This window comes from Dromaius novaehollandiae, chromosome 1, assembly GCF_036370855.1.
Source record: "Dromaius novaehollandiae isolate bDroNov1 chromosome 1, bDroNov1.hap1, whole genome shotgun sequence".
Lineage (NCBI taxonomy): Eukaryota > Metazoa > Chordata > Aves > Casuariiformes > Dromaiidae > Dromaius > Dromaius novaehollandiae.
Window position 1 is genome coordinate 146655274 of NC_088098.1, and position 14333 is coordinate 146669606.

General features: G+C 37.1%; 1 protein-coding gene across 1 annotated transcript in view; it reads right to left on the reverse strand.

Moving 5' to 3' along the window:
* Window positions 1-2815: 2815 nt before the first annotated feature.
* GABRG3 (gamma-aminobutyric acid type A receptor subunit gamma3) overlaps window positions 2816-14333 on the reverse strand; it is a 318018-nt gene continuing 306500 nt past the window's right edge. The window contains exons 9-10 of the mRNA XM_026103153.2: window positions 13395-13424; window positions 2816-9757 (exon numbers count right to left, since the gene is read on the reverse strand). Coding sequence (XP_025958938.2) covers window positions 9479-9757; window positions 13395-13424 — 309 coding nt within the window. The 3' untranslated portion in view covers window positions 2816-9478. The remainder of the gene's footprint in view (window positions 9758-13394; window positions 13425-14333) is intronic.

Genomic DNA, 14333 nt, shown 5'->3' on the forward strand with positions numbered 1-14333 from the left:
GGTTACACACTTATAACAAGTGCCAACCACTCAGAATCTACATTTATCTTTAAATCGATAGGTCAGTACTAGTAACTAGTCATAGAGAAACACAAATGGAGGTAAACATGAACTGCATGTCAAATTAATAAGAGAAAACAGTGGAGTTACTGAAGGGAAAAGAAAGATGTCTTAGTGGAAATTTACTGACAGACTGCAGTAGAACTGGGTATTATTGTTGTTTGTGAAATAAAATTGTCTTTTGAAAAAAATGCCTAAGCAGTAGGAACATAAAGAAGAGATAATATGACAAGCTCAGACAGAAAAATCCCTATTGCACCATAGCATCACGAGAAATCTGGAAAGTTTCTCTATTACCGCAGCCCAGTTGTCATCTTCAGTGTTTCTCTGCACTGGAATCTTGAAAAGGAGCAGGGATTTCACAGTAGGAGTTGGCTGATGCCTGGCAATTCTGTGGCCATGAACATACAAACGCAGGAGTCAAGTTGTTTTCAAAGAGTATAAACCAAGACGACACTCTTACTTAATAATAAGTAGCTGCCAAGGAAATTATACCTCTAAAAATACAGAGTATAGTTTCAGCAGTAAATTTCATTGTGTAAACAGATGCAAAGAGCTAGTATTAAATTTAAGAACGAAATTTGGATTGGGAAAGCTTTGAAACCAAATTCGATAGCAATTTTTAAATTATGAAGCTTATATATTCAATCAGTTTGTGCTAAAGACAGCTGTATTTCTGGATTTCTCATTGCACTTCATAGGATATATTTCCCACTTTATATTTGACCCATGGATAAACCTCAGTCTCAATTTTTTTTTTTTTTTTTTTACTGGCTGCTCATGCTGACTATTGAAAACTTTAAAAGAATCTTGTGAAATTCCTCCCAAGAAGACCCTATCACAAAGACACCACACAGCGTCTCTTCTCTTCGGCAGATTGTCAGATGTCTGTTTATATTTTTTAAGCTCTCAACTTTCACAAGAAAATACAATCACTAATATATGCACACAATACTTGCATTTTCTGATAATGTGTATTTATTTGTATCCAGAATACAAATGTTGGAATCAAAATACGAATATAAATAGTGTTCTAGATGCACAGCCCTACTCCTTAACACAAAATAAAGTGGAATGGATATGACTGGTATAGGAACATTGTTGTCTGAGAACTCGAGGAGGTGAAGCACAAAGATGTTTGGCTCTCTTGGCTGGGTCAGTCTGGGGGATCACTAGGATGGCTATCTAACCTAGAATGACATACTGGTACTAGTGCTACCTGTATTATTCAAGGCACATTGGGCACATAATTGTACTTTCATTTCACTATGACATCACAAGCTGCACTGCTAGCAAAGAAATCACACACCCCTAAGAAAAACTTAGGAAGGAAGGATAATTAGAAATCTAAAATTTTATTTGTGTTCTATAAGAAAGTTAAATTTGGCACATAGTTGGCAGATTTTGTTTGATTCTAAAATTGCAGTGACTTAAAAACTATCCCTATGTTGTCATATCAGAAAAAAATGTTTTGTGAAAAATATATTGAGAGTTTAAGACAAGGATTGTACAAGGTGCTTGATGGTTGCCTGTGACAGCCGTGAACTGGATTCAGTGCTTCAACAGATTCCCTCCAGCCCAGTGTTCCTACTTGTGACCATGTGTTGGCTCATGTTTTATGTTTGGTATTGCAAGCAAACGTGGATGACAATAAAGTCACAGGACTCCTTAACAGCTACAAAAGTGAAAATGGGTGATTGATACTGTAATCTCTCTGCACAAGATCTCCCACTGTTGCTGAGAGGAGCATTCCTTTGTGGAAGGTTACTCTGAAACCCTGTTTCCTTTGGAAGGAAATATTCCTCTCTCTGCCTGTGTAATATTGTTGCATGCAAGTATTTTACCAGCGTTGCATGAATTCACCAGCAGTTTATGTTTAAGGATTCCGTGCATTCTGTACGCATGAAATGGATTCTATGACATTCTCTTTTCTATCTTCCTTTGTCATCAGTGGTTTTCAAATATGTCATCAATATCAGTCTCTTCATCCATCTTCTATTTAGACACAATTTAGAAATTTTGGCATTTACCTGTCGTAGGCCTCTAACTTCAGGCACGTAAGTTAGGATCTGGTCTCCCTAAGCTTTTAAGCCAGTCAATGGATAGAGTCAGCCCAGCCAGAATGTGATCCAAAGCTCTTGTTTGCTTTTAAGAATATTTAAACTTAAAATCCCCTTCTGGTCAATAGTCTTGACTGATACAGATGTTTTTGACTCAGATAGACTTAAAGGTCCTCTCCTTAAAACTTGTAATCGTGACACCATCTCAATAACTAGCTGTCACCAGCTACCCTATGAATCCTTTATCATTTGCATTTTATAATACATTATGGCAGTGCAGATTCATCTCTCTCAACCACTGCCACTGGCAGCCTGTTTCTATGAAGAAAGACACGAGTATCAGGAGCAGTGAAGAAACTGCTGGGACAGTATAAAGCTCTGCAGGCTGGCTTAGGCTTCCAAATAAATCTGAGTTACCTGAGTATTTTGATGACATAGAATGTGCTGTTGTGGCTCCTCTGGTTAATGTCACTCATTACCCATATAAAAGAATACCTGGCAAATAATTGACCCTATCAGTGCCTGGTTTGCCTGACTCAGTGCTTGAGAAAGCCCATCCCCAGACACAAGAATAAATATAACCACATTTCTTCTGCTCTCTGTCTTACTTCATCCTTCAAAAATAGCAAATGATTAGAAAATCAAGATGCACGTTTAGATAAGGACTAAAGAATTCTCAAGTGTCAAACTCTGAGGCACTGAACTTCATTATGAATTTTATTGTCTAATTCCATACATATTCTGGAAACCCTTGAGGACTCCAGATGTGTACAAACACTGACTTGAGGATGAAATGAACAATGGAAAAGCAAAAATAAAATAAAGTTTGTGGATTGTAGAAGGAAATACATAATCACAGATCTTGGATATGTCTCTTGAGGAAAGTTAGTGGACACTAACCAAGTGCTAAAAGTTGGTCACATTCCAAAATCATTTAAAGAAACAGCTGCTAAGAAAAGTAAAATTAGAACATTGTTTATACCTAATTCAGGCTCAGTGTTAAACAGCGTTACAAGCTAGAACATCTCACTAACCCACCAGAGGTACAATGTACAAAAAGTACATTGTTTAACTAGTTGGAGCAATGCAATTCAAAGATGGTAATTTTTCTGTTAAAACATGATTTTTTTTAGGTGATAAGAGTAAAACGTCTAAGTGATGAGGAAAGTAGGTTTTCTGGGTTTTTTTTTTGTTTTTCAGACAAACCATGAATCCTAGAGGAAGAGACAAAAGTAATAAGGCCACTGAAACTTGAGGAAAGGTCTTCATTTTTTTCATATATGTACTAGAATCCTTGAAAAAGAGGATGCTGTGAAACTTGAGAAGCTTGTATGTATATAGATATACTACAAGACTGATGATTATTATGCTGTTTTTAGTATGTAAGTGAAAGTTTCAAACCTCCCTTCTGAACAGGCTAGAAACAGAATATAGCATGTGATGGAGCCTGTTTGTGGATCAACAGAGCTATTCAGCATAGTTTCCAGTAGCCCCTGTATAAAATAAAAGACAGCTGCTCTCCTCAAATTGTTCTTTCCTTGTGTTGTTTTTTCGTAAACACTATTAAGGGAATGGAAAAAAAAGCTAGCAAAATAGTAATGTCTGTCACCACAGCTATGCCTTAAGTCCCTAGCAAAGGAGCATCATAGGATGGTCACTGTGCATGAAACGATGTTCCAATCTGTTGGCTCCTCCTCAAATACCTCCTAGAAACATGCAGAAAAGATTCTGTAAAAGGTTGATAATGGATGCCTTACAATACACTCTGCTCTTTGTGCCTTCCTCGGAGAGATTAGATATGAATGTTGTTAGCAGCATTCACTGCTAGTAGTGGAGTAAAATAACAGGCAGATATGAAAAGAAAATAAAAGGGAATGAGAAACTGTTGGCATCAATCATTTTTTTACACTCTTGTCCTGGAATTTTGCTCAATGTTTTAGAATAAGCTGCTAATCCAGCATAGTCTATGGTGCTGGTCACACTTCTGCTGAGAAGTGATGATTGAATTAGAAACTTCACCCACTGACAGGAAAGAGCCAATGAAGTCTAAAAAGGGGTGGTTTATGAGAGAGTTATGCTGAGCTCTCCCACATCTATTGCAGACAAATACCACCATATTTGGACAGCATTAGCTGGAAAAAGGTTTATGCCTAGAGCAGCTGATTCTCTCTGCACATCCTCTGTGGCCTCCACTTGCGGCACAAGGTCACCTGAAGGGAAGCATGCAGTTGCCTGAAACAATAGTTTGCAGCTGCTGGATCCAGTAGCAAGGGAACTGAGCTGATTTTATGCTTGGCAATTTCTGGATTAGCAAGAGAAGAAAGAAAGAAGAAGTTTTACCTAAAATGAACTCAGGAAAAAAAAAAGTTATAAAGGAAAAAGAACCTCACCTTTCAATAGCGAAAATGTATTCCCAACGGAACAAAGCATCATTTGTTCTTTGCCTATTTTAAGCTGTCTTCTTGGAAATCACCTGGATGAGGTAAATGTCAGCCTTGAGCTTATGCTCTGCACATCTTAGTGGAATGAAGTTGCTGAGTGAAGAAGGAAGGATTCTGCTGAACTGACTGAAATCCCATTGCAGTTTTTTTGCTACCTAGGGATCAAGAAATCTATTAAGTGCTTAAAAAAAGAAAGAAAGAAAGAAAAAGCAGCCAAAATTGCACAATGTATATGTTGACTAGATGACTAGACGACTAAGATGACTAGATGACTAAGATGACTAGAACAGTGGTCACACATTGTAGTGCTCAGGAAGAACTCCAACCAGGTAATTGTTACTCTTTCTAACTCTCAGGCCAGGAATATATCTTTCAACATCAGTAGATGTTAAAGGCACCAATGTAAGAAGCACAAGGATTTCACTGTAAGCAAGCAGAAGAATGTACCTTGAAAAAATCCTTTAATGGTGTAGGCAGCTAAGATTATGGGACATGGCTTGCCTTTTCGTAGTGCTTTCTGGAAAATCAGAAAGTGCAGCCAATGGGACAAGTTCAATATGTTATGGAGAGCCTTTACAAGTTGTGGTGAGTGCCTTGTTCTACAGCTTAGAAAGTAACACCAACCCTTTAGATTGTGAGGCTAATAAAATCTATCTTATAACATTTACAGTCTCCCTTCTCACAAAATCATTCCAGTGTGGCATTTCCAGAGCTGTCCGGCACCTGGTCACTTGGAGTGTGAACCAAGCCAGGTCATCCTTCTGGATGTATGGTGAAATTTGGTGTAAAAAGTGGATAAGCATCTTTCCCTAGGTCATGAAGGGATTAGGGAAGGTGAGTCGTGATAAATTCATGGGGCAACATGAGGTGCTAGGCTCTGAGACTCATTAGGGCTGTAAAAGTGTTCAAGACAGCTACCTGCATTACTTGGCAGGATGCCTCCAGCTCCAGAAATATAATTTCCTATTAGCTAAAGGCTCATGTGTCACTGCTGTTACAGCTGATGAATGTGCAAAGCACTAGGTGGATGATTTGGAATTAGTTGTGTATAGGTGGTGGGAAGAACTGAAGAAGAAGAGTAGGGTGGATAAGAACTGCCGAGCAATGAAAAGTAATCTCCTCTTTTAGCTTCACACTTCATCACCTCCGTGAAGATAGTTCTGGATTCTTCCTACTGTAATTTCAATCATTTTTATTGACTCAATATACAAGTAAGATTTGGTGAGGGAGGAAAGGAGCATCTGAAGATATTTTAATCTACAGCCACACTTCTTGATTAGAAAGTTACACTAAGATTGTGTGGAGCACTTCAGTTCCACATTACTGCTAGACATGGAGGCAGAATAAACTGGGTCATAGATTTTATACACTAATAATTGGAATAAGGGCGGTTTTCTGGTATTTTTCCTAAAGAAACTACAAATAAGAAGGAGTTCTCAGCATGCCAGGGGCAGAAGAACTAAGAAGACTTAGATTCTGAATTAAACAGAACAATATTTTTATACATTCTTAATTGCCTTGAAAAGGCTGTCCTTAAGCAGGAAAACAGTGTTTCTCAGTTCGTAACTGAAGCGAATTCAATTGAATTGAAGTGAAGGAAATAAGAGGTTTGATTTTTACAATTATTTGTCTTGCTGGGAAAAGTGGATGATTGTGCAGGGAAATATGATAAAAAAACCCTCACAATCTTTTCTGTAACTTCGACAAGGAAACAGTCTAATGAGAAGGTACTTGATTTTGTGATTCTACAGACATATCCAAATGAGTCAGATATACTCATATCCAATGAGTCATTTGTATTTAACTTTCTTCCATTCCCTTCCCTTCTTTGGAAAGATAAAAACAAGTATGAAATTACAAAAAAGAAGTAGCAAAAAAATGCAAGTCTTGAATATGAAATTATCTCACAATAAAGTGTTCTAAAATGCTAAAAGGTGGTTCTCACATTTCCAATGGCACTCTGCAGTTTTTTCGATTTTTTTTTCAATTCAGGAGGAATTGAAAAGGATATTTGAAAAGGAAAGAATTCAAAAGGAATGAAAAGGATATCTGGGCACTAATGAGGATATTCCTTAATACTACAGAACGGTCTGGCACATAGATCTCTGCAGACCATTTTATCTAAATGTCTAGAATATTTGTATTTTGAATGATGCAGAGCCTAGAAAGGTTATCTTGTCTGCTACACAGAGAAATGCAGCAGAAAGAATAAGCCAAAAGCAGCTAATAACCAGAGGAATGCTTTCTGGAACCTGTCAACTCAAAACTGCTCACCTTGCATACAAATCAATTTATTGTACTTTACTCCAAAGTAGAATATACTCGAAAGTAGAATATATCCTCTGTTGCCAGTGTAAGAGAAGAAACCAGAATATACTGCACATTCTGTTTTGGTCAGGAGCGTCAAGAGTGGAGTATTATGCTTCCAACCTGTGCTTATGAAAGCACTCAAAAAACAGACGCAATATAAACACTTAGCAGAATCAGTCTTGCAAGGAAGGATCTGACAGTATTGCGTGCTCTAAATTGAAGTGGGTAGCTGTAGCAGAAGTGTAAGAACAGCATGTGCACATAATCTAAAAATCGAACATTCCCCTTCCACACTTAGTCCCAGTCTGTTCACTGAAGTATGCGATTGCTAAATAAATCTCACTTTATTTAGCCAAGATCTAATGGTGGAAGCCACCTTCTTGTGTCTCATCTTTTTAAATACTCCCAGCAAAACTAATTGTGCAGAGCGTTTGCAGGATCAGTCCCCTAAAGGATAATTGGTTCCATTCTTCTATATGGTCTTCAGATATTACTAGCATTCTTGCAACATGTGGCTGAAAGTGGCCGTTAGAGCTGACTAATTCATAATTTCAGCCCAGGAGGGTAATAGGTTTACAGAGCAATTTGCTACCAAGAGTTAGCAAAAGCTTCAACATGTATTTTGAAATCAGAGGGTGATTATTGGTTTAGAAGTCAGACTGTGCAGCTTTTGCTAAAGATAAGGTTTTGCTCCTACTCCCAAATATCTGATTTCTTCTCTGTGCTTCTATTTTGAATTTTGTTAGTCCTTGGAGAAGTGGTTCCCCTCCCCCATCTGAACCCAGCTTTCCTTCTCTGGTACTTCAGACAATTGAAAAATGGAAGAAAATATTTTGAAAAACTACATTTACCTTTTGTGTTAGCAATTTTTTTTAGTTAAAAACACTCTGGAAGCACAGAGAAACAGCAATGACAGACAGTGATGTTTCAAAGAACATGGCTACATTACTGTTTCTTTAAAATCACCATTGCATTAGTCTTTGCATGTTTGCAGGATTTTCTTTCTGAGGATAAAAATAATTGCTCCTCACTCATATCTACTATTCATTTTTTCAAACATTGTGTGGAAGAGAGACACATTTTCATTTAGATAAGAAAAAACTGATCAGGTCTTCCGGACAAGAAAAAAGCAGAATTTAGCTTTTAAGTGTGCTTTACTTTTTATCATTTGTAACTATTTGTCATCCAAAGAGTACTGAAAAGCCTTTGCTCTTTAGTTTCGAGTCTGATTTATTTGCTTAATAACAATTATTGAGGGAGTCTGTAAAAAATGCAATCTAGTTTAACACTGTAAAACTAAGTTTTGCAAAATGAGTAGTTTAAGAATTTAATGGTAAAGCTTTTGAAAAATACAAAATGGCTATCTAGATTAAAATGTAGTTGCTAGTCTAGGAAAAAAAAATCAAAAAAAACCCCAAGCTTTTTCAATATGGGGATATTATTCCATATTTAATCCAAGGCATACTATTGAGTTCCCATAATGCACTATTTAAGTCAAAAGTCAAAAGTCTTCAGCTCAGACCCATAGACCATCTGCCATGAATAAGGACTGCAATATTTAACTTTATGGAATGAATAAAAATGTACTTTGGCACATGCTTTTTTCAATTTTGTGAAATAACTTAAAGAGAAAAAAATAAGAACACATGAGTGCACTTTGCAGTAAATTGAAATCTGAAGAAACTTACAATTCCTAGTGCTATTGTATAGTGAATCTTACTCCTGGTCTATCAACTATGGTCTGCTACAATGACACAAACAAGCAGGAATCATGTCCTGCCTTAAGTAGAGTACTTCTTTAGAAATCAATGACCATCCTCTGTTTAACCAGTCATAAAAAAAGACAGTTAAAGGCTTGAAAAGCTGTAGAAGTTATGCCCACAGCTACCTCAGAGATAGGCAAACCTTTCACTTTGTATCAAAATATTAGTGTTCTTCTAACTCAGCCTTTTCACCTCAAATTAAAACTAACAGATGTAGGCAAATTGCTAATTCCATATATCTCAGACTTTTACAGGAAGTAACTCTCATGTCTCTATCTCACTGGAGACTTTTTTTCTGTCTTTTGGTGGTTTCTCCATTGCAACAAGATCACCAAGAAAAGAATTCCCAGAACCTATGGGTCATAGTTCAAGCAAGTTTAAATACAAATGGATGGCTTGGTGGGCTTTGGCTAATCTGCCAATGCCTGTGTATGCTGCTCTGAGCCTCAGGGATACGTCAGCATTTTGAAGAAAGTATGGGAATGAAGAACAAAAATTACGTATTTAACCCTTGCCTGAATTGTGGATAGCTTCTATGCCAAGGGAGAGTAGTAAAGATTCTAATATACAAGAATTGTTCATAAACATTGCTTATACTACAAATTCAGCTGAATTTAGTAAGAATCTTTTCCTTCAAATGAATAGCATTAAGGAGAGAATTCTTCCATGTATTTTTTTTTCAGGCAATCACATATTAAAATTCTTCATCAGTTTCTCTGATGATGAAGGTTAACGTGGCCTCTATAATTTGAGATGAAACTGACTGTGTCCTTCACTCTTTCTGCACTTTCACCATCCCTAAGCAGCATGAAAACACAGTAGTCTTCACCACTACAGGTAAAATTTAAAGATAGAGGTATCCAACCCAGTAGACCAGGTTAAACAGCAGGAAGGATGTAGGAAAAAAGACCCTAGAGTAAGAGTCCAGTTCTAAGATGTCTATGTGAATCCGTCCTCTCCTCCACGAGCCTGATTTACATTCTTCATAACAACAGAAAAAGCTCTGGCAGTCTTTCCCATCCAGGCATTCATAGACACATGCCTCTTCAAATTCTTGCCAATACATGGCATTGTTTAATGTGATGACTGTAGTTGGTGGTCTCATATCAAGTACAGAATAATTCTGGGGAGAAAAAAAGAAACGAACAAATTGATCAACTTTCGTGAATGGTGCAGGTCACATTTAGTAATCATGAGAAAAATGATGGGAGATGTGAGAGACGAGCTGGGAATAAACAAATTTCAGAATTCCAGATTTAGAGACCATATTTCTTTCCCTCAAAGGATACTTTTTTTCAGACGAATTTCCACAGAGAGATTGTGGAGTGGCAAGTTAAATTAATTCTAGATGCATTTTGTACTTGGGTAACTCAAGGCATATATTTGCTAGTGATCGTTTTTCATACTTAAGGGTTCACTTAACTGTCAGAATATTATTTGCAAGTTGCTTTAAACACTCGAAGCTACTACATTTAAGAATGGTGTCAGAATAATAATGAAGATATGTCCCCAGAGCACCTATACACATCATTTAATTTAGAGAAGGACCTCCACTTAGTACAGCTGCATTCTTAACCCTACCATGATTTACAAAAACAGATATCGTCAGCTACAGATGACAGTGATTTCAGTATAGAATTTCAAAATGACATCCCTAGGCATGGTCCTTTAATGCTTATTGCACTAATCATGCTCAAAAATATGGAATTTTGGTGTCAAGTCACCTCACAGCTCCCACTCATGCTTATAGACCTCACCTTCTTCAATGAACTCCCTATTGTCAGCTCTTCTCTCACATCATTTCCTCTTCCTGAATGGTGCTTTCCCACAACAGTCTCTCATCAAGCCACCTGCTTCATCCCCACAAATATCACTTCTTCCACTGCAGTCACTAGGATATCTCCCACCAGCTTCGTTGCCTGTTTGCACCACACTGACAAAGCAGACTCCGGTATTGTCAGCGTGGTTCACTCCCCCTCATAGGCTCTTCCTCTCCTTGTGACTGCTCTGAACATTGACAATTGCCTGCGTGAGCACGCCTGGTTGCATACTAACAAGCAAGTTGTGCATGGGGACATGGGGTCATCTGCATCATGTGTCCATCTACCCTGGAGAGTGCTCTCTAGAAAAGTCTGGGACCGTGCTTTTAGGCTTACTATACAGAATAAGCAATGTTTTCTGTCGAAGGTGTGGGGGCACATATGAAAACTTTCACTCTATATGTGAAATAAATGAGTGATATGGTTAATGTGCCTTATGGGAAACTTTCTTCTGCTGACTTCTTTTCTTTCTACAAGTCCTTTGGCTTGGTGCACCATAATATTACCCACCTCATTAAACATGCCTGGTCCCTGAGCTAAGAACTTTGGATGGGATCCTTCTTCTCAGATGTCGACATCTACAACATAGATAACTACATCTGAACAAGTACTCTAAGCTATCCAGTCAAGTAATTCTAGGGCATAAGTCATCTCATCGTAACTAGATCGTCTAAACATCGTCTAAAATCTCTCAGGAGCATTGTGTTATGGACTGTAAATGGATCCCAGCTCAGGAACAGGAGCACAAAGCTACTATTCATGAATGACCTTATCTCAGAGAATACATGACACAAATTGTACCCTCATGGTCTTCTCTCTTGCTTGTACACAATCAAGTTTCAGAGTTTCCTTCTGCATAACGGGTAGCTGGTATCACTGGTTTACAATGTGCTGCCACATGGAAAACACATTAGGTCTGAGATTATTGTACAAATCACCATTTTTTTGACTGTAGCACTCTAGAGAGAAAAAAAACTATCACTAAAGTATGTATGGAATTGTGCTATAACACTATACCACGTATTTTCCATTTCTTGCAGGCCTTTCTGAAAAACCTCTACTCAGGGACTAAAATTTTCTATGTGTGGCTAGAATTTTTAATCTAAAGAGAAGAAAAGCTAAGTTAGACCTCTCCAGATGATTTTGAATAAGTGAATAGAAATAAATGCCCTAGTTCTGTGAAGAAAATATTCTCACCTATCAATAAGCCTGTTTTTTGTTTTTTGTTTTTTTTGTTTTTTTTTTTTTTTGTTATACCAAGCCTGCTCAGGACAGAAGGGAAGATTATGCCTATATAATAGGGATATATTAACCTTTTTGGTTCCTTTAATCCCTGTCAGATAGGAGGGATCTTGAAGTGACTAGATAACAGCTGAATTGGAATAGTACCTGTTGCATCTAATGAGTCTTGCTGAGATAGGGTTAGGATGAGGATGGTGCAAACACAGTGGACACCACCTCTCACCTGAGAGATCTGCCAAGGCAAGGCAATTCTTATGTGCCTCCAGATCCAATGTTAAAACAAATAAAACAAAATAATTTCAGGTATGGTATAGGAGTGTTCTCTAGGACAAAAAACAACAGGGCAGGAATACCATCACATTAAATCCCAAACATGGATTAACTGAAACTTCACCTTCTAGGGTGGCATCGCTACAAGGCTGGCAAAGACAAGCAAGTATCCTGAGAGTCAGAGACACTGCCTATTTTACGCAGCTTCTGCCACAATTTAAGCATGGGAATTGCTGATGCACAGAGCAAGTCCCTGCTCAGTATCTATCTTAACAGTAGGAACCTCAACCATTCTGTGATTCTGTGAAAAGAGTGGGAGAAAAATTTGCAGAGGCTGCAGGTACTTTCCAAGCAGATCAAACTGACTAGATCTAGACAAAGAGTAGGAGAGTTAAGCCCTGGTGTCCTTTTAATTATATTAATTTTTTCTTATTTTTATTGAAAAGAGGAAACTGCATTACCCCATCAAAGTGCCTTACTAACCGTTCAGAAAAGTCTGCCCAAGAAAAGACAGCAGTAGAAAGTGTATAAATGCAATGCTTGCTGTAAACCATTCATTGTCAAGAAGCAGACTTTCAATGCTATATGAGCTCTTAAATACATCAGAAAATCCATTTTAAAAAAAGAAGTGAATAACATTATTTTAAAAAGGTAAGCTAGTAACATTAAGTTAGTAGCTATAAATGCTAAACCTAGGCATATCCAAATCAAGAAATGCAAACGCAGCTCTACCTAAGTGCTGATTTGCAGCTCATCAGCTGGAAAGCAGATCACCCAACCACCTGATTAACTGGCCCTCTTCGTTCTTTATGTATATTCTAGTTTCAGGTTTCACATAGTTTAGAGACACAACTGTGTATCCAATTTCAACACTGCTTTATTACAGCTATGCATATTTAAATAGTTGTCTGGAAGTCTGGGGAATAGAATTTATTACATTTGTGAATACAGTAATGCTAACTGCATTAAACTTGGGTGCCTACATTTTTTGAAAATCCACCTGAAAGTTTGTTAAAGTTTTTGCAAATATGCTTGAATTAATTATTTTCTACAAAACTCAATTAAAACTCAGTATAAGTTTATGACATAACTTGTGGTTATTATGTTCTTTTAATATGTAATGAAAACTGCAGTATTACATTAATCGGACATATAAAATTTCTGAGGTAAAAATAACACACAAAATTTTATACTTGACCCTTCTCCCTCCCAAATCATTTGATAAGTCCTTATAGAAATAAGCAGCTATGTTTCTCTACCACAGCCAAAAACAAACTGACCTTTTAACAAAAAAGAAAAACAATATTTATAGTGAAGTCAGGATAAAGCATAACATGGCATTTCCACTTTGTCAGGAATTATTGCAAGTAAATGTCAACCATACATTCATGCCTCCATTGTTATCACTGAATAAAATAGTTTACTTACCATCACATGACCAAAACTGACATCAGGTAGCTTAAATGAAGATAACAAAAGAATTATTCAGAAGAAAACATGCTCATTGCTTTATAAGCACCCAATGTTCAATAGCATTTCTTAAAATAAACTTTTAAATGTGTTTGTTTATAAGACACTTTCACACTCAGTATTCTATATATTTAGCATAATACTCTGTACAGTTTTAAACTACATGAAACCCCAGCAGAATGTTCACCTAGTTGATATTCATTCTAAATTTTTATTCACCCTGTTAATTCTATTTAATTTATTATTAGCTAAGTCAGCAGTTATTCTTGTGTTAACTTAAATCTCATCAGTGTTGCATGCTCTTCCTCATCTTCATTCACACATCTGGAAATACATCCTACTCAAAAATATGCTCATGACTTTTTCATTCGGGCTTTCTATAGGATGGCAATTTTAGTTTGGTCATCAGCTAGTTCATTCTGGTTGTCTCAAAAATTTGTTTTGGCAGCACTATTCTCCTTTGCCTTTTCTGTGCAATGCACTTTTGCAAACAGCTGTTAGAGGTTTAAGCCTATGTTTTTTTTCGGCCTTCTCTAATTCCATATTCTTTTCATTTTTTCCTCCATTAGTTCTTCATTCAATCCCTTTCTACCTCATGACCTATTATTCCCTGAGTTTAGTCTTCTCTCTAATTCTCTTCTTGACATTTCTTCTATTTGGCTTTGTATTTCTGATTTCAAATGTCCCTGTTTCCACCACTGTGCAAACTGGCATCCAAAATCTCCAACTACTGATCTCAAACACACAAGATTTCCTACTGATCTTGAATGGACAATCCACTTCCTGACTCTTTTATTGCCCAATTCTTTTTTAGATTTTTCTCTTCATTCTTCAGCCACCCCTCATGCTAACATCCACATTATTCTCCTAGTCAGTTACGAAGGATGCCAGGTAATT